At 37.7% G+C, this 21,816-nt stretch overlaps 1 protein-coding gene across 2 annotated transcripts in view; it reads left to right on the forward strand.

Annotated features, from left to right (window-relative positions):
- Window positions 1-921: 921 nt before the first annotated feature.
- Window positions 922-21,816, forward strand: part of RASAL2 (RAS protein activator like 2) — a 365,023-nt gene continuing 344,128 nt past the window's right edge. For both annotated transcript variants that reach the window (XM_011220942.3, XM_002916183.4), the window contains exon 1: window positions 922-1,788. In XM_011220942.3, coding sequence (XP_011219244.1) covers window positions 1,587-1,788 — 202 coding nt within the window. In that variant the 5' untranslated portion in view covers window positions 922-1,586. The remainder of the gene's footprint in view (window positions 1,789-21,816) is intronic.

Raw genomic sequence — 21,816 nt, forward strand, 5'->3', positions numbered from 1 at the left:
AGTCCCCCCCGTGTGCTAAACAAAAAAGCACCATATACTTGTGGAACTTCTTCATTTTAAGCAGCGTGTTCAAGAAACGTTGTTGGAGACCTACTATGTGCAAGGCACTGTTTAAGTTGTTACTTTCCGATTTAAAAATTACTACTACTTCGCCAGCAAGCTCTTTATAATTTGAAACTAGTGAATACCGCCTTGGGTGGGCATAAAATTAAAGCCAAGGTCAAGGGAGACAGTCTCCAAATAGAACAAAAATAAAACGCTTGTGACATCATTAGAGGAAAAAAAGCCAACATAATTGCACAAAGATCAAAGGGAAAAAAAGAGAAACATGTCTGGTTAATACTGGGCTTTTGGGCATTTCTTGTGCTCGCGAGGCCCGTCTATCCATCCACACCACACTTCGTAACCGTGCTATTCTGAACCGATGACAAGTCCAGCTTCGGCGCGGACAGAGCGCAAAGCGCAGATCCCACAATCCAGACCCCGCTGCCAACTCTCTCCTCTGGGAAGGAAGGAGGCGTTTCCCCTTGGGCAACTGTAAAATAAAGCAGCCTCTCTAATCTCTTCCTCCAGTAAGAAAGAAATGTCGGTCCAAATAAATGAATACATAAATAACTACACGAAGCGAAAGAGGTGGAAAGAGGGGAAGGGAAGCTCTTTTCCTTTCTTTTCAAATTTCCCGCACCCCTTTTCCTCCCCGCCTCTCCACGCCGTCCCCACTTTCAGCGGCAGTTCGGGAGACCCGGACCGCGGGCTTCGGGGCGGTCGGGTAGAGGGTCTTTAGAAAGTAGGCGGGACTGGCCAGATGAATAATTCGGTGTCCGATTTTTCCTGCCTTCGGTGGCAGTTCCTCCTCCGCTTCATTACTCGATTGCACACGCGGCCCGGCCCTCGGCCCTCGATTGCTCCGGCCTATCACCCTGGGATGCCGCCTGCCGCCGCCGCGGCTGCCGGGCTTGTGGGATCGGTGGCGGAGCCGGAGCCGCGGCGGGAGCCGTGGCCTGAGAGTTAGGGGGGCGGGCCGGCTCATTCCTGGGGTGGGGGTCGAGGACTGGCGGGCGAGAACCCGGGGCCACCGCCCCCCTTCCCTGAGGGAAGCGGACACTCCAAGCGTCTGAGGCGGCGGCGGCGGCGGCGGGAGCCGGTCAGAGGGGGCGGCCCCTGGCGGCGACGCCCCCAGCCCTGCCCTGCCCGGCTCCACTCCATCCCAAGCCCCAGCCGGATCTGGCCGCGGGAGACGCCGGCGGGGGTTGAGGAAGGCGGCTTCGCAGGGGCGGGCGGGCGAGCCGCCCCTCCCGGGTCCTTCCACGTCCCCTCCCGGGAGGGACCCACACCTGAGCCCGGACCCACCCCCGGCCGCGGCCACGCTGGGTCCGCCTCCCGGCCTGGGTCCCGCCCGCAGGCTGCAGGTGGGCTGCTGCGCCGGAGCCGCGGGCAGTGGGCGGCGGGGAAGGAGGTGAGCCGCGTCCGTGCCGGCTGCCGCTCAGGTCCTTGCCCCCGCCGCTGCGCTCTCCTCCTCCCCTTCCCGCAGGCAGGGCGCGGAGTCGCGCGCCCGCCCCGCCGCCGCCTTGTCCCTCTGGGGCACCATGGAGCTCTCCCCGTCGTCCGGAGGAGCCGCGGAGGCGCTGTCCTGGCCGGAGATGTTCCCAGGACTGGAGTCCGACTCGCCGCTACCCCCGGAGGAGCTGGAAGCGGTTGTCCCAGTCGGTGGGGCCGTGGCTGGTGGCATGTTGGATCGGATCCTTCTGGAATCCGTGTGCCAGCAACAGAGCTGGGTCCGGGTGTACGGTAAGGACCACAGGCCATCCTAGAGGCCGGTGTTTTTGCGCTGGCTGAAATTTATCCCTAGTCTCAAGTCCTATTCTCAGTCCCCATCCATCCTGGGTCAGTTTCCCACATCCCTTTTTGTTCTGGCGTGCGTTTCTGACAAGTTTCTGCAGACTAGCAGTTGAGCAGAGAGATGTCATTCAGTATGGTCTTTGGACCTTTTCAGACACCTGCAGGAAGTTTAAGGTGGAGTTGAGCTATGCAGACTTAATAATTAGGTGATAACTTCAAGGGAACTGTCAACCGCTTTCAAGGAGGTCTGATGGAACACACCATGAAATCAAGCTAACAGAGTTTCATTTCTTTCTCTTGAGTGAGGCAAGGCTGGAAACCAAGATACTCCAAAATAGCTTAGCAGTGGATAAGATAATAAAATAAAATAGAATAACCAAAAATATTTATTTGGTGGGAACAGACTAATCTATAACCTCTTTCTGAACCTCATTCTCCCAAAGGCAACCACTTAGTCCAAGGGGTGTGGATTGTGTCAGATTGCACTATTGTTTCTGGTTCTCTTTGTAAAGTGACTGGGTTGCTACTCAGCAAGTTAAAAGTGATGAACACACTAAAACTTTCCCTTTCTGCATTCCTTGTAACCACCTCTTTAATTAAAACTGAATGATGAGATTCTATTAGGGTGAGCCTTGTGGCAGCATGAAAACCATGCTGGTTTTGAAAACTCATAGCCCAAGGATTTATAGCCTGGAATTCAGGACTGAGCTGTGGCTTTCCAAAATATTAAAACGTCAAGATGTCTATCACTTAGCTTACGTGAACAGGAGACATTAGTGATGTAGCTGAATATAAGAGGGCATATTTGAAGCACCTGGGATCAAAGACAACGTTAAGATGTTATCCTCCAGTGATGTGCATCTAAGCCTGCAGTGATCAAGTACATTGTGTTTTTTTTTCTTCATCCTTCTGAAGAGGGTATGTGTTTACTATTCAGGAGTGACCAAGGCTTAGAAGTTATCTCTTTGTATAGTTCAGTTGATTTCAAGACTTCAAGTCCATCACTATCAGAAAGATCACAGAACGAGGAGTCCAGAGATTTGAGTTTTTGTCCTGGTTTTACCAGTAAGTGGCTATGTGATTTGGCATAGGTCAGAACGCTTTTTTTTTTTTTTAAACCTCTGATTCTTCGTCTGTAAAATGAGTGAGTTGGATTAAATAATCTCTTAATGGCCCTTTTAGTTCTAAAACTCCTGTACTTCTTATCACCAATTCTTAAGGATTTATATATGTACCATTTTATATTTTGTTTGATGTTTATACGTGGTTTTTGATGTTATTCTAAGCATCTGAAAGAATTAAAGAAGTAGGAGACGATGCAAGGTCACCCAGTTCATTCTCAGCAGATTAAAAACTTTAGTGCCTGATTTTCTATCCACCTGCTGATCCCACTTATCCGATAGCTTATAACAAAGGTTGATGAGAACCTGAAAATGAGCTTGAATTAGAGTATATTTGTAGTTACGTTTTCCCATCCTGTCCTTCTTTTTATCCTTACACACTTCTTTGGCACATTGTTTTTTACACAAAGTTAGAGATAGGGCCATGTTACTGTAAGAATATATGATAATTTGGTATTTCAGTGTCCCAAACTATTCTGTCTGGGTCAGACCTACCATAAATTATTGTTGTGTGTAACCCATAAAAATATGTACATATTTTTGTTGTCCATTTTTATTTTTTTAAAGATTTTATTTATTTATTTGACAGAGATAGACAGCCAGCGAGAGAGGGAACACAAGCAGGGGGAGTGGGAGAGGAAGAAGCAGGCTCATAGCAGAGGCCTGATGTGGGGCTCAATCCCACAACGCCGGGATCACGCCCTGAGCCGAAGGCAGACGCTTAACCGCTGTGCCATCCAGGCGCCCTGTTGTCCATTTTTAGAGGTAGATTTGTGAGGGGTGTGTGTGTGTGTGTGTATGTATGTACGGATACATACATACACACACGGATATATGGATATTCTTAAAATATATGGATAATTATACATACATATATTTTCTACTCACACACATATGTACTGTGCATTTCAGTGTCAAGTTGCACTTTCCACTGCATTGTAACTTTATTGTTTTCCCTATCAATTAACCAGATGTTGTTTTTATTTACTGTTTTAGTACTACTACTTTCCTTCCTCTAAGGCAGCTCATCCTGGATACTACTTTGTTGTCTTTAGTTTGATGTAAATATTCTAAAGCTATCTGAATGATTCGTGGCTTTTCTGTGTCTTTAACTAGTTTTCAAGTTGCCTATTGCATAACTCTTTGAAAAGCTTTGAAGTAAAAATAATAGAATGTAGAAAATCAGTTTGGAAAATACTAGTTCATTTTTGGGGTTTTTTTGTTGTTGTTTGTTTTGTGTGTTCACAATTCTGATTGTTTTGGAATATTTAGGTTCTACACAATTTTAGGAGACTTTGATGAGTGTGGTCTAATGTTTTTAAAAGAAATTTAGAAACTGGGAACCTAGTCTAGAGTATACAACTGGGGATTGAGAACCGGGGTTTTCATTCTCTCTTTGCCACAAATTGGTTGTCTAACTTTGGGTAAGTAATTTTAACTCTGTGGCTCTAGGTTTCTACATAAAATGTAGAATCTGGACTAATTGGTATCTGTGGTCCGTTTTAGCTGTAGAGCTGTCTGATTCTGTGGCCTGCCCTATTATTTTACCTACAACTTGGCCTACCAATTCCAGTCTGACTCTTGGGGACAGGCATCAAGAAAGCCCTTAATGAGTTTAAATCATGATTGCCAGGGGCTTCTGGGGAGCACTTTTATCAAAAGGTCAGTGAACTTAGTTGTGAAAGCAGGAATGTTGAGGGCAGATGTATATTTGTTTGGAATGTCTTGACAAGATAGGAAGGTGGGGGAAATGGGGATCTTGCTCAGGTGAAGCTTATTCAGTTTTGAGCACTAATCTGAAATAGCCATGTGGATTTTAAAAGGGTACAAAGTAAGGAGCTGTATTAAGTGCTCCTGGCTTTTGACTATGATTCACATCCTCTACAATATACTTATGTGTGAAATCAACATGCAAACTAGCAAACAAAGGGCAATAACAACCCCTCCCCCAACCCGAATACCTTAACAGAAACTTTTGGAAATAATATTTTATTAGTTTGCCTCATGAGATTTGAAGACTATATTGACTACCTTGTTGATAATACATATATTCAGAGTTTTGTGTATTGCCAGGAACTTTTTCTGGAATCTGTCAGAGCTTTATAATAGGTACATGTATATTTAGAACACAAATGCCTATCTTTGAGACACAGCTAAGAGAAAATATGCTGCCCCATCCTTCATTTTCCTTTAGTTGTAAAATGTTTCATTTGTTTTATTACAGTTTTATAATAAGTTATGCCCATACCCTGCCAAGACTATAAATTGTTTGATACCAGGAAGTCTGTCTTGTTTGTCTTTGTATTCCTATCTTGCTACCCCTTTCATTGTCACCATGTCTAGCAGATTGGTACCTTGCTCATAGTCAGTGTCTGTTGAATGTTGATCCATGTGTCCTTTGACCATCCAGATCTCAACCTGACTGACTGTATGGGTGGCAGAGTAGCTTAAACAAAGGCATGCCACAAACAGCTAAATATGGATGCAGAATCCAAGAGCATCAAATGCAGAACATTTTTCAGATATTTATAGCCTCAAAGCAAAGTCAATTGGCTGAAAAAGCGCAGCAGCCTAGCAAAAGGAAACGGGAGCGGCAAAGCCAGCCTCACTGTCTGTGCTTTCTGGTAAACAATGAGAACATTAAAATTAACTACTTTACCATGAATGGATGGCGAGTGCAGGACACTGTTTGGGAGAAATTGAAGATACCAGTCTCTGGTAGTGCCTGCATTGGAGCTTTGCACTTATCAGCACAACAGGTCTGCAAGAGTAAGCAGGGATGTGCCCTCGGATAGCTAGAGGGGAAATATAGTTATCACACTAAAGTGCACACCAAGAAATCATATGCTTTTGATTTTAATAGAATAAGCAGGACTTATCTAAAATAATAAAATAAATCACATCAACATTGCTTACCATTAAGCTAGTATATAGCTCATTGTTTTTGGTGACTGATAGGGATCTGCTGGAAATTTTCTAAAGGCTGGTACTATTTCAGCAAGCAGAACAGAAAAAGAGTCAGACTGCATCATAATTCTGGAAATATGACAATGAGAATTTGGTAAGAATTTCTCATGAACTCAGTATGAGAGGATGGGGGGCAGTTATCCCTGTTTGTAATAAATAGTTTTGCTTATGTTTCATGAGTTAAGACAAAGGATGAGATATGTTTCATTGCATTTTTAGAGAATATGCCTGTATATTTACTTAAAACGTAACCAGTAACAAGGCCAGGAAGTTGTTTCATTTGGGTCCAGTATGAATTAGATGTCACTAATTCACTGGCCTTATAAGGAATGTTCTTAACATAATTAACTTTGAATATTCTCAGTGAATCACTCACTCTTACATGTCTTAAATATGTACCCCATGCTTGACTTCTGTTTTGTATTAATGTGTGGATGGATGAAATTTTTCAACCAAGTTTTGTGCGCTCTAGCTAATTGATTGCTTGAAGAAAATCAGTGAATGTGTACCCAATACATCCCAAAACATGTTCATGTTGCTTAAACGTTTTAATTTCCTCAAATACTATTAATTGGACTTTTATAATGATTAGTAATATTTTAGCAATTCTTGGGATTGTGAGCTTGAGTTCAATACTTAGGATGTGGCATTAGCTTTGAATGTTGGTACGTTAATTTCCCAGTATGTTTTATGGACATTAGGAGTAGACAGTTGTTCACTGAAGCAAGAGAAACTATCAAGAATGCCTAGGAATATACTGTTTATTTTAAATTGTATTAATTTCAAATAGCCCCCCCTTTTTTTCTTTGAGAGAAATTTGTATATCTCGTTTAAATTGTGTGTTCTGTTAATGTTCGAGACATGGACAATTTCCTTTATCATATCTTAGTATTTTTCTACCCTCTGTCATGTTGGTTTATTGCTATTTCATTTTCAAAGAATGAAAATATTTCTGAAGAATAGAACTGTACATTCATAATCTCTTTTTCATAACCATTAGGACTAGAGTGTTTCAGAATTCAAAATTTTCTTCATTTTAGAAAATATGGTATATATACAGTGACATAACCCCCTTAATGGGGTTGGAGCAACATCCAGGAATCAATCATATTAATATTCCTATAGTTAAGTAAAAATTCACACTAAGTATGGTGTAAGACTATAAATAGTGTTGTGTCAATGAAGGTCAGATTTTACTGCTAAACAAGTTATGAAAAAAATGTTTTCAGAGCTTTTTGGATTTAGGAATTAAAGATATGGAATTGAGGATATGTACAAATTTTCTGACATAAATAATGCAAAGTTCTAGAATGCACCTGTTTGAGAATAGTTCACTTATAAGGAGTGCCTTTATCTTTTTTACATCATAAAATTCAGCGCATGTACTTCTAAAAAATGATGTACAATTGTGTCTCATGTTGAATGAAATAAATGTCTCCAATTTGCTGAGAAAAAAAGGAATTCACATGACAAAGCAAGTAAGTTTTATTGAGATTACTAAGGAAGTCGTGGCAAGGCAGTGGTTTCTAATGCTTTCTTTCATTAGAAAGAAGGATGAGGTAAGTTGAAGTGGAGGGTTTATGTAATTGTTCTTTGCAGTTGCTCTCTTCAGTAGCACAGAGTGATTTGATCACCTTTTAAAGTAGGTGAACCACAAAAAAGCATTCAACTAGTGCCTGAGTTAATCCAGAAAAAATTCTGTTGTCTGCTCCCTTGTCCCTCCCTATTGGAATAACTTTTAAGTAACAAGAGAGGTGTTTGGTCTTGTTAACCAGGAGGAGGGGTTTGAAGTATGCTGAGGACACTACTGAAATTGCTTCACCCTGTCTTGGCAGAGGGATAATTGCTCTCTGATGTTTGTAAAAACACCTCTCTTCCCAAAGGCTATCAAGTGCTTCGTAAGACCTGTAGGTAGAGAACCCTTTACACATTTAATGTAGCTTATTTTCTAATGAGAAGGCAGCCATCAAGAAGTACCTGATATATGCAAGTGGTAGAGAAGAAGATGTGCAGAGATCCAGATAGTAGTGTTAGTGGGTCTACTGTAAACAAAAGAAATAAAAATTGAACCCTTGAAGGCACGACAAAACTTCGTTTGCTAGGCTGTGATACAGACGTTACCATCTTCCTTATCTCTGTAGCAGTTTTGGGTTTAGCAGTCTGAGTTTTGCCTTCCCACCAAGTGTTGGTTACATTAATTAGTTGTCCGAGTCTTCTTTGCTCATAAGAGTCTAATTTAAATCCTGACTGCATTCTTATGCCTCCATAAATTGTCTTCAACATTGCTCAAGTTCTGTTCACATTGGGTCATTTTCAGTAGGCTTTGTAAAAGTACCCCTTACCTGACTCCTGAGTCTGAAAGATTGATAATACTTGCAGATACTGTTTGGGAGAGCAAAAATTTACAAAGGAAAATATTTGACATAAGGCAAGAAAACAAAATTTAAAAGAATAGTATGGAAAGTTAAAAAGAAGCTTTAAAGTTGATAATCCTAAATATTTTCAAAACAGTCCTTTAAGTTACCTCATTAGGGAAACTGGATTGAGTAGTTTCGCTTATTCCCAAAATTGGAGACAAATTCCAGTTTGTCAGGATTAGAACTCTAACCTCAGATTCCTCAGCCTCCTGTTTTAATTTCTAGATCTTACTGCTTTCCCTTAGGGAGATGGCCTTTCAAAGCTGAAGGTCAGGAAAACTTGACAGTGAGAAATACCAGATTGTTAGTTTCACAGTCTTTAAGGGAAATGCTGGAAGTATCATTACCTAGGTAACAGAAAACAAAAATGGACAAAACATCCATAAAGTTAGGAGGATGAGAATAATCTCATAATGTGATTCTTAAGAGGTAGAGCAGAGGACAGGTTCGATATTTTTCATCTCTAAATTTTTTATCCATAAGTTCTTTATTCTGTAATTGGAAGTAATGTTTTAAGGAAATCTGAATGTTTCATTTATGATGCTTAGAAACCTGGATAATACCTAGTAAGTTTCTGCCTTGTCTTTTAATTTCTGACCTCTCAGATTCATATCATTAAAAAATTAATCCTTTTTTATTATGAATATAATAGCTCTTAATGTAAATAATTTGGATTATAGGAAAATCCAAAGAAAATTAAAGTGACCTGTAATTACATGTCTCAGAGATAATTATTCTTTTTTTAACATTTTGTTGTATTTTATCCTTGTCTTTTCTGTGTAAAAATGTACTTTTTTTGTATGTATTTAGTACCATATTGCATATATTTTAAATCATGCCTTATTTCTAACTGTATTTTCTTAGGTTTTTAATAATGTTTAAAACTTTTTCAAATATATTCTTATTTTTAAATTTAATTAAAAGCATAGGTAAATATTTCCATCTTTCAATATTCAAAAGATATAAAAGGATTTTCCGTGAGGTCTCTCTCACCCCTCCTCCATACCCCTCACTTACCATCTGGCAGGCAATCATTGTTCACTCCACACAATCAATAAATGTTTGAAATTCTTGTGTATCCTCCCATACCTATTCCCTGCTCAGAGAAGCAGATAAATAGATAGATATGTGAAAACTCTACCAAGAGTGGGGTCCCAGAAATTTCGTTCACAAAAATGCAAGGTCATGTTTTCTCGAGGTTAATGAGTGGACTGGAGCAGGCCTGCAGAGGAAGTTGGCTAGGAGTTTGGGCGTCTGGAGCCAGTTGTTGATTGCTTTATATCTGACTTGATATTATTATAGTTTTTATTGTGTGTATTGCTTTTTTCTCCTTTTTTACACAAATGATAACCCATTATATGAATTTATCTGTACCTTTTGTTATTCCTGCCTCACATCCCCTCTCTCTACTCACTTATTAATATATTTTTGACATAGTTTCCTGTCAGTTTGTAAAGCAGTTCCTCATTCTTTTTGTGGCTGCATAATGCCTGAATGAATTATAATTTATTTAAGCAGTCCCCACGTTTTGCTGGTACAAGTGATAATGTAGTGAATAATCTTGAATATAAGCCATTTTGTTTGTGTATGAATATTTTTTGTAAGAAAAATTCATAGAATCAGTAGGTCAAAGATACGTGCACTTGCAATTTTGAAAGATATTCCCAAATTGCTCTTTTTTTTTTTTTTTTTTTTTTTTTTTTTTNAAGAAGCAGGCTCATAGCAGAAGAGCCTGATGTGGGGCTCGATCCCACAACGCCGGGATCACGCCCTGAGCTGAAGGCAGATGCTCAACCACTGTGCCACCCAGGCGCCCCCCAAATTGCTCTTGTTATAGGTTGTAACTATTTATATTTCGTCAGCAAAGTATGAGAGTGCCTATCTCGCTCACACATAGGGAATTATCAAGAATTTTTTAATATGACAATCTAATTGATAAAAATTAGTTTAATTTTTCATCTCTTACATTGAATGTCTTACAGAGCCATTGGAATATGTCCTTTTCTGTGAATTGTACATATCTTTTGCCCACTTTTATTGGGTTGTTGGATCTTTTTCCTAGTGATTTGTAGGATCTCCTTGTTAAATAAGGAGGCTTTTATCTGTAATGAGTTGCCAGTATTTTCATTTGTCTTTTCTTTCCCTCTCTATAAGAAAATTATTTTCATGCAGTTGAATGTATTTGCTCTGTCTTTTATGGCTTTTTGATTTTATGTTATAGTTAGTGTGGCCTTTCCTATTTTGAGGTTATAAAATAATTCTTCCGTGTTTTGTCAAATACTTCTTCGTTTTCATTTTTTACACTTAAATCCTTGATCCATTTGGAATTCATCTTCCTATAAGGTATGAGATATAGATATAGTTTCATTTTTAGAAAGATAGTTTTCCAGTTGTCCTAACGCCATTTGTTGAATAACCCGTCTTTTCTCCACTGGTTTAAGATGACTTCTCTATCCTTTAGTAGACTACCATCTATATTTTGGTTTCTTTCAAGATTTTCTACTCTGTTCTACTGGTCTGTCTATATTGATGTGCCAGTATCACACTATTTCATTACTAAGCCTTTATAATATGAAAATATAATTTGTTAATGAGTAGTATTTAACATAACTTATTTAACCATTATCCTATTTTAGATACTAACATTTTCCCACATTTTTATATTAATAGTCTACTGATTGTCTTTGTGCACAAGTCTTTGAATTGAACTTCTCACTGTTTCCTTAGGCTGAATTCCTAGAAGAGTAGGTTTTTAAAGGCCTGAGACTTGGTGCCAAATTGGTGTGACCTTCCTGGAAAGCAGTTCCTACTACAAATATATGAAATTATGGCTCATAATTTAAATCCTACTTTTGAATTACTAATTTCAACATATTGAAGTATTTTTACATAGATCTCATGTAGTGCCTTAAGCATTATTTAGCACATATTAAAAGTCCTCAGAGTTCTAATGCTAATAACACTGCCCTTCAAAAAAATGGAGTTTTTTTTCCCCGGTGGTATTCCTTTTCATTAATGGTTCATTTCCAAATGAAGGGGGGAAGAACATGAGTATAGAGTCAAGGCAGTTGGTCTGCTAAGGGTCAAATCCATGACTGTGGCTTTATTTAGACTATGTTAGGCTCCAACTGAAATAACTTGACATAGACTCATAATGGTTCAAATACTCTAAGAACATAGTCAGTGGCTTTCATCTCAGCTGTTGGTGTCCTCCTCCTGTTTGTTTCTCAGAGTATGAAGAAGGAAGTGACATTCATGAAAATTCTTTTGAACGAATATAGGTTCATTTAGTTTTAGCTGGATGAATGACTAAGATGTATGTCTTATGTAGTACTGTGTTAAGCACTGAGGTTTTAGAATGGGTTTAATTTAGATATATTCTAGGGAATTTTATTATGTCAGGCAAAGCCTAAATCAAGGAATGGCAACAAGAACTAACATTAATGACAAAATTAACTGAAAATCTTTTCTTCAAAAAAAAAAGGGTAGGAAAATGAATTAGACTCTGGAAAATCATAGTTTATATAGACCATTAATTACCAATTAACCAAATTTTTTTAAGGACTTTTTTAAAGAGCAGATTTAGATTCAGAGCAAAATTGAGAGGAAGGTATGGAGATTTACCATATATTCCTTGTCCCGATATCTGCATAACCTCCCCTAGTTTCAACATCTCTGACCAGAGTGGCACATTTATTACAGTTGATGAACCTACATTAATACGTCATTATCACTCAAAGTTTGTAGTTCATATTAGGGTTCACTCTTGGTGTATGCATTCTGTGGGTTTTGGACAAATGAGTGACATGTATCCACTATTTTAGTATCATACAAAACCTTCCTTCCTTCCTTTCTCTCTCTCTTTCTTTTCTTTCCCTTCCTTCCTTTCGATTTTATTTTTTAAGTAATCTCTATCCCAACACGGGGCTTGAACTCATAACCCTGAGATCAAGAGTTGCATGCTCCATCCACCGAGCCACCAGGTGCCCTGCCTACAGAATATTTTCAAGGCCCTTTACCCTCTGTGCTCTGTTTATCTCTTCATATCCACTACCCCCTACCCTGTGGCAACCACTGATATTTTTACTGTCGCCATAGTTCTGTCTTCTCCAGAATTCTATATGGTTGGAATCATACCCACATTTTCTTTTATCAGTTAGCTGTTTTATGTAGCATGTAATACATAATCATAAGCTTGCCTTACTAAGTCAGAAAGGAGCTAACTTAGAAAGGAACAAAGTTTAACTTTTGACAATGATACAGAGCAGTTTGAGAGAAAATAGGAATCCTATATCCAGTTAATATTGTTGAGGGTTGTAGGAAATTTTATTTGCATTAAATTTGGGTAGGATATGATATATAAATATCTTGCTCCCATGATTCCCTTAGGCTTCACTACATGCAATTCTTTGTATTTGTAAGTTTCAAGAATACCTCTGAATGAGGAAACCCAAGGCTTTTCTAGTGCATGTTCCTATTTTGAAATGGGCTAGTTTTGCCCAGGTGGTTAGTGAGTAGGTTGTAGAGACAAAAAGACCTTGAAAAAGATGGCCAGGACAATAGCTACTAACAAAAGGGATGTTTTAATATCTAAGAAAAGACTCTACCCTTTAGTATTTTCTGGTTTCGAAAGGACTTCATAGCTTTCCTTTTTATAGAAATGAAGATTTATATGCCTGTTTTTTAATCTAGCTTGATAATATGTTTAAGAAAGAACAGCAACAGATTCCTATTGAAATAGAAAAGTAATCCAGAAGATTTGATGTGGCCATATTTCTTGCTTTTTTGTATAAGTCAGAAAGTCTGAAATTTTTAGTTACTTGCACTTTAGGTTGTGTTTTTGGTGTGTATTCCTTGATTTTTAGGCCACAGTGGCACCTCGAAGAAGTGTTACTCTGTTATATCTATTGGCCAATAATCTTTCTTTTCTGAAACTTAACAGTGATGTTTCTCTTACATAATCAGTAATGTTATTCCACTTACTTGTAAGCATATTATATAAAATTATGTGTTTTTACAAAATTGCTTTTTTCCTTGCAATCTCAAATATCCTGTTTTTTTTTTGTTTTCTTTCAACAAATTTTTGAAACATGGTAAGTCTTTATCTTTTGGGGAAGTAATTATGAAAAAGTTAATGCTTTAAAGATTCTTGGTGAAGTAAGATTAGAATATGGGTGAGGTTGGAATCTGAATCACTTTTTTTTTTTTGGAAGATTACCCTATCTCTATTATCTAAGTTCATAGTTACTGTTTCCAATTTAATATATTTGTGTTAAAATGTATCACAAGCTGTTTAAAGTAGCATTTTAATTCTTTTCTAAGTTGTTTTAGAATTTAGCAGTAGTCTTTACTAATGCTTCTCTGCCTCTTTTAAAGTCATGTAGTTAAGAGTGGATATCGAGTTCTTCATTGGTGAGTTGCAGCAATAAAAGTGAAAATGCTCAGTAGAATAACCAATAGATGCTTTGTGTGTGTAATGTAAAATATACACACTAAATTTCATTTTAACCATTTGTGAATGCTCAATTTAAATACAGTCCTAGGGCACCTGGCTGGTTCAGGCCGTGGACCATGGGACTCTTGGTCTTGGGGTTGTAAGTTTGAATCCCACGTTGGGTATAGATTATTTTAAAATAGTTTTTAAAAAGTTATTTTTTAAAATATAGTCACAGTGTTGTGTAATCCTATCAGCACTATCTATACTCAACATTTTTTCATTATACCCAACAAACACTCTGTACTTGGTAAACAATAACTGTCCTTTTCCCCTCCCACTAGTTCCTGGTAACCTCTGTTCTACTTCTTATCTCTATGAATTTGTCTAATCTAGGTACTTCATACAGGTAGAATCATACAATATTTGTCCTTCTGTATCTGGCTTATTTCATTAAACATAATGTCTTCAAGTTGGCCTGTATCATCTTTGTAGCTTATATCAAAATTTCATTCTTTTAATGGCCAAATAATATTCCATTGTAAGTATATATAACATTTTGTTTATCCATTCATCTGTTGATAGATACTGGGTTGTTTCCACCTCTTGATTATTGTGAATAATGCTTCTGTGAACACTGGTGTGCAAATATCTCATTGAGAACTTGCTTTCAGTTCTTTTGGATATATACCTAGGAGTAGAATTGCTGGATATTATGGTAGTTCTGTTTAACCTTTCAAGAAACAGCCAGACTTTTCTATAGTATCTGTACCCTCTTATATTCCTACCATTAATGCACAAGGGTTCCAGTGTCTCCACATTCTTGCTCACACTTATTTATTGCTATTTTCCATTCTTTTTGATTATAGCCATCTTAGTAGGTGTGAAGTGGTATCTCATTGTGGTTTTGGTTTTCATTTCCCTAATGATTAGTGGTGTTGGGTATCTTTTCATGTGTTTATTGGCCATTTTTAGATTTTATTTGGAAAACTGTCTCTTCAAATCCTTGTTTTATGTTAGTTCTTAGTAGTTGTATTTTTTAAATTGTCAGTTATAGTGTTAATTATCCCCTGTATATTAATCTTAACTCTAGTAACAGTGCCGATCATGAGCATAATTATAGCAACAATAATAGTGACAAAGTAAAACTTCTTGGGTGCTTGTTATGAGCCAGTCACAGTTCTGGGTGCTTTATGCCTATGAAATCATTTAATCTTCGTAAATATCCTATGAAGTAAAAACTTTTATTACCCTCGTTTTGTAGCTGAGGAATCAGAGGCACAGAGATGTAAAGGAACTTGCTCATGGTGTATAGCAAATAAGTGGCTGATTTGGGATTTGAATCCAGGCAGTTCGCTCTTGAGTTATGTTCTTAACTACTATATAATTTGGCTTCTCACCTATAAAAAATTCAAACTGTTACTATAAAAAGCACAAAGTGTAATGCTTGTTAATTTGAACCTTGAACCTGTAATTTACCTATGTGTTTTATATACCACCATAACTGTAAACTAATGACATTTGATCTGCTGGATATGCTTTGGGTGTTATGATGTTACTGAATATCTCTGCAGAGTTGTCCAAGTTTTAACTGTATACAACATGAGAAAACTGTATGTGGGTGAATAGTGTGGTATTTTTTCTTTTCTTTTCTTTTCTTTTCTTTTCTTTTCTTTTCTTTTCTTTTCTTTTCTTTTCTCTTCTCTTCTCTTCTCTTTTCTTTTCTTTTCTTTTCTTTTCTTTTCTTTTCTTTTCGAAAGAGCACGCGGCGGGGAGGGGCAGAGGGAGAGAGAGAATCCTAAGCAAGCTCCATACTCAGCATGGAGCCCATTGAGGGGATTGATCTCATGACCTTGAGATCATGACCTGAACTGAAATCAAGAGTTGGATGCTTTATCAACTGAACCATCCAGCCACCCCATGATATTTCTGTATTTAAGAAGGGTTAATTCTGTTAGCTATCTAAAATTTATGGATTTTTTAGCAGTAATACAAAATAGGAAAATTGTTTGTTTTTTAAATTAAAGCGTGACTTTCTAGGCCTATTGTTTGTTTGATCAAGCTACTGAAAATACTGAAATTTAAGAGACCACGCTATCTTAAGAACCATGAGGTCTATGTATCTGGGACACAGCTTTATTTATTCCAGGATTTACATTTCAGGTGGCTCTAAAAAGAGCCAGGTAAAGCCAAACATTGATCAGAGTTTGGCCAGATAGCACATATTTTAGGATATTTATAGAATTCATATGTTCTTCTCTGGAAGCCCAGGAACAGTGGCCTCTTGGGTCTTAGCAGTTTTCCTCTTAGTTCCTCTTGAACCTGGCTATCCCTGTGGTACATATGCTTTATAATTTAAACCTATCCTGAAGTTTGTATTTCAAGGACTCAGAAACTTAAAGGATGATTTATACACAGTAAAGTGTGTGAATTGGTTCTGAAATTTATCTTCTTTCCTACTAATAGGTTGTAATTTTTCAAAATCTTTGGTTTTTTTGAGCTATGGACAATTTAGCAACGGGAAGTGAGGTATAGTCTTAAGTTCTGATCAGTTCATCTTGTTTTTTTATTTTAAATATTTTATTTACTTATTTGATTGGGGGCGGGGGGTGGAGGGAGAAGGAGAGGGAGCAGGAGAAGCAGACTCCCCGCTGAGCAGGGAGCCCTGACGCAGGACCCTGGGATCATAACCTGAGCTGAAGGCAGATGCTTAACCGACTGAGCCACCCAGGTGCCCCAAGTTCATACATGTTTAGAAAAAATGAGTTCATATGTATTTGATATGCAACAAACTATGCATATTTAAAGTATAATGCGATAGGTTTTTATATGTTAGTAACTGAGAAATCATCACCACAATCAAGAAAAGGAGCATCTATTTCTCTAAAAACTTTCCTTGCCTCCCTTTGTAATCTGACCACCCCATCTGTCCTCCACATCACCAGATAACCAGTAATATGCTTTCTGTCTTTACGGATTGGTTTAGGTTTTCAAGAGTTTTGAATAAATGGAATCATACAATATGTACCTATTTCTAGTCTGGCTTCTTTTGTTCAGAACATTCTGAGATTCATCCATGTTATTTCACATATCAGTAGTTAATTCCTTTGTATTGCTGAGTAGTATTGAATTCCATTGGCTATTCCACAATTATTTATCAATTCACCTTATTTATTTATTATTTTAGAGAGAGAGAGAGAGAGCATGTGCATGTTGGGTGGGGGAGGGAAAGAGGGACAGAGAGAATCTCAAGCAGACTCTGCTGAGCACAGAACCCGATGTGGGCTGAGATCATGACCTGAGAGGAAATCAAGAGTTAACAGACTGAGCCACCCAGGCACCCCTATCAGTTCACCTTTTGATGGACATTTGGGTTGTTGCCCTTTTTTTGGCTATGACAAATAAAGCTTCTGTGAACATTTATGTACAAGTCTTTGTATAGATGTATGCTTTTATTTTTCTTGGGCAAATACCTAAGAGTGGAATAACTGGGTCACGTGGTTAAGTATATGTTTAACATTTAAGGAACTATTAAACTGTTTTCCTAAATGCTTGTACCATTTTACTAGGTACAGTGGTGCAGGGTGTGACAGTTCCAGTGTCACTGCCTCACCAATACTTGGTATGATCAGTCTTTTCAATTTTAGCCATTCTTAAGCCAATTGTGGTTTTATTTAGCGTTTTTTTCTGATGACTAATGATTTTTCTGATGACTAATAATCTTTTTATGTGTTTATTGGACATTCTTCTTTCTTATTTTAGTGAAATGTCAAATCACATCTTTTGTCCATTTTAAAATTGAGTTTGCCTTATTGAGTTAGATGAATTTTTTTATATATTCTGGATATAAATCATTAATCAGGTATGTGATTTATAATTGTTTTTCCCCAGTCTGTGACTTGCCTTATCATACTCTTAACAGTGTCTTCAAAGAATAGAAGTTCTTAATTTTAATGATGTTGATTTTTTTTTTTTTCATTTTATGGGTTGTCCTTTTGGTATTTTATTTCAGAAATCTTTGTCTCAGGGTCATGAGTTTGAGCCTCACGATGGGTGTAGAGTTACTAAAAATAAATAAATTTAAAAAAAAAAGAAAAAGAAATCTTTGTGTGGGCCAAGATCAGAAAGATTTTCTCTTATGTTTTCTTCCGAAAGTTTTATAATTTGATGTCTATGATTTATTTTTATTTTGTGTGTGTGTATGATGCAAAATATTGAAATTCATGAAAAAATATGTGTATCTAATTGTTCTAGCACCAGTTTTTGAAAAGACTATTTCTGCACTCAAATGCCTTTGCATCTTTGTTGAAAATCAAATATATGTATGGGTCTATATCTGGACTCCATTATACTCTATTCTGTTATCTGTATTGACTCACAGCATACTATTTTGATTACTGTAATTTGTTTTTGTGAGAGGGAGAAAGAGAGCACGAGTGGGGGGTGGGGAGTGAGGGGCAGAGGGAGAAGCAGATTCTCCCTGAGTAGGGAGCCCGATTCGGGACTCTATCCCAGGACCCTGGGATCATGACCTGAGCTGAAGGCAGATGCTTAACTGATTGAGCCACCCAGGAGCCCAATTACTATAATTTTTTTTTCCCGATTACTGTAATTTTATAATAACTTTTGAGGTCAGATATAAATCCTCTAACTTTGTTTTTCTTTTTAAAAGTTACTTTGGCCAGGGCACCTGGATGGCTCAGTCTGTTAAGTGTCTGACTGTCCGTTCCGGCCCAGGTTGTGATCTCACAGTTGTGATTATCTCTCTTTCTACCCCTCTACGTCCTCCCACCCCCATCCCTGGCTCATGTGCGTGCACTCTCTATCTCTCTCAAATAAATAAATAGGTAAAATCTTAAAAAGAAGAAAAAGAAAAAAAAAGTTATTTTGGCTAGTCTAGGTCATTTGCATGCCCATATAAATTTTAGACTCAGTCTGCTGGGGGATTAATATCTTAACAATATCAAGTCTTTCAATTCAGTACACCTCTTTCTCTCTTTTGTACGTAATTTCTCTCTACAAAGTTTTCAGTATACGGTCTTGCACATTTCTTGTTAGATTTACCCCTGTTTCATAATTTTGATATTACAGATTGTATGATTTAAAAAATCCAATTATTTGTAGCTAGTATACAGAACCATAATAGATTTTTGCATTTCATCTTGTATTCTGCAGAGTTGCTAATAATCTCATTTGCTATTTCTAATGGATTTTTTGGTAGATTAAATTGGCTTTTCTGTATAGAGAATCATATATATTGTCTGCATATAAAGACAGTTTTACTTCTTTTCCAGTCAAGATGCCTTTCATTATTTTTTCTTGTCTGATTACATTGGCTAGAACTTCCAGGATGATGCTTAATAGAAGTGACGGGAGCAGACATCTTTCTTTTTTTTAGGAGAAAAGTTTTAAGGGACTCCTGGCTGGCTCAGTCCATAGAGCACACAACTCTTGATCTCCAGGTCATGAGTTCAAGCTCCACATTGGGCATAGAACTAGAACGAACGAACGAACGAACATTGGGCATAGAACTAGAATGAATGAACGAACATTGGGCATAGAACTAGAACGAACGAAAGAAAGGAAAGGAAAAAAGAAAGAGAGAAAGAAAGAAAGAGAAAGAAAGAAAGAAAGAAATTAAGAAATTTTCAGTCTTTTACTATTTAAGTGTGACGTTAGCTTTGGGGTTTTTTTTGTTGCTTTTCTTTAGATGCCCTTTATCAATTGGACGACATTTTCCTCTACTCCTAGTTTCTTGAGAGGGTTGTTTTTGTTTTTTTAAATCAGGAATGGGTGTTGAATTTTTTTGTGGAATGCATTTTCTTTATCTATTGAGATGATTGTATATTTTTTCTCTTTTAGTCTTTTAATATTAATTACATTGATTTTTTTAAAGATTTTATTTTTATTTATTTGAGATAGAGAGCATGAGCCAAGGGTGGGGGCAGAGGGAGAGGGAGAAGCAGGCTCCTTCCTGAGCAGGGAGCCCAATATGGGCTCGATCCCAGGACCCTGGGACCATGAACTGAGCCAAAGGCAGATGCTTAACCAAGTAAGCCACCCAGGTGCCCCTAATTACATTGACTTTTTTTTTTTTTTAAGATTTTATTTATTTATTTGACAGAGAGAGAGAGATAGCGAGAGAGGGAACACAAGCAGGGGGAGTGGGAGAGGAAGAAGCAGGCTCCCAGCGGAGGAGCCCGATGTGGGGCTGGATCCCAGAATGCTGGGATCACGCCCTGAGCCAAAGGCAGACGCCCAATGACTGCGCCACCCAGGCGCCCCTACATTGACTTTTGAAACCAACTTGCCATTCTGGCATAAACCCTACTTGGTCATGTGTTATTATCTTTTTTACGTGTTGCTTGATTTGTTTGATTTGATTTGCTAAAATTATGTTAAATAATTTTGCATCTACATTCATGGGAAAATATTGGTTTGTGGTTTTCTTTGGTATCACTCTGGCTTTGGTTTCAGAATGTGCTGAAATCATAGTATGCATTGTAAGGTATTTCTTAATGTGATTATTTATATTTAATGTGATTGGTTGGGTTTAAATTGAATGGTTGGGTTTAAATCTATCCCACTATTTATTTTTTATTTGTACTATCTGTTCTTTTCTCTCTTTTTACTCTATTAATGCTTTTTGTATTGAGTATTTTTTTGTAGTTCTTTCTAGCTTTTTTGTATTACTTTAGTGATTACATTACAGTTTATAGTATTCTTATTTTAGCTTATAACAGCTTACCTTCAAGTGATATTATACTCTTTCATCTGTATGTAAGAACCTTATACATTATACTCCCATTTCTCACTTTCTGGCCTTTGTGCTATTGTTGTCATACATTTTACTCTACTTATAAAGTCCACAATAAGATATTGTTTTTGCTTTATCTTTCAAAGAGAAATAATATAAGAAAATAATAAATTTAGTTGCTTTGGGCAGAAGGGCAAATCTAGTCCTTATTAATCCATTTTGGCTGAAAGCCGACATCCTTCTACATCTGGTTTGGGCCTGAATGACAACGCGTCCAAGGGCAAATCAGTAGTATTCTTTCTTTCTGCGATTTCAAATCTGGTTATTTACACATCCTCAGGTATGTATGATCTTGAGCTCTGACAAGTTGAGTTTCTGTAGTGCCTTTTACTTACTCAGTCAGTGCTCCAAGGAGGTCACCACATCTCTTTCCTGTCACTCACATAGCTATCTAACTCAATACAACAAAAAATCTTTATGCTACTTTAAATTCCTCCAAATATACCACAAACTATTAATGGCATAAGCCCTGACTACAAATTTCACAGCACATCTCTTCCTGTAAATTGTGGAGTGGAAGTTGGGAATACTTATTTGACCTAAATAAATCACTGAAATATTTTCTTCCCTTCTTTGAAGGTGCTGATTTTTAGCAAACAAAGTAAATTTTTCTAGGTTTAGACTAGACTTCCTAAGCTTCTTATTAGCAGTTAATTAGTTACTATATCATGCTAACTACTGGGTTTAAAAACAGCAATTTTTGCTAAATATATAATGGTAAGCAAGAGTGTGGGGAGCTGGTGAAGGGGCTGCACTTGGCTCATAGACTACATGGTGTAGTGCAGGCAGGGCAATGATGTCTGTCCTTGTTGGTTCAACATAGATATTTTGACTGCAAAGAAATTGACTTAGGAAAAAATATGTATGTTGGCAGGTCTAACTTAAGGCAAAATTATTATTTTTTAATGATTTATTTATTTATTTTAGGGGTTGAGAGAGAGAGAGAGAGAGAGAGTGCACGAGCAAGTGGGCACGGGGAGGGGCAGAAGGAGAAGAGAATCTTAAACAGACACTCTGCTAAGCTCGGAGTCTGACCGGGGACTTGATCTGATGACCCTGAGATCACAACCTGAACCAAAACCAAGAGTCAGAAGCTTAACCAACTGTGCCGCCCAGGAACCCCCTAAGGCAAAATTATTTATGGACCCTGTCCTAATAGTGATTATACTTTAGTCAGGGAACTAATTATTAATCAAACACAAAATAAATATACACTTACAA

Source organism: Ailuropoda melanoleuca, chromosome 8 (genome assembly GCF_002007445.2).
Source record: "Ailuropoda melanoleuca isolate Jingjing chromosome 8, ASM200744v2, whole genome shotgun sequence".
In the NCBI taxonomy this organism is placed as follows: domain Eukaryota; kingdom Metazoa; phylum Chordata; class Mammalia; order Carnivora; family Ursidae; genus Ailuropoda; species Ailuropoda melanoleuca.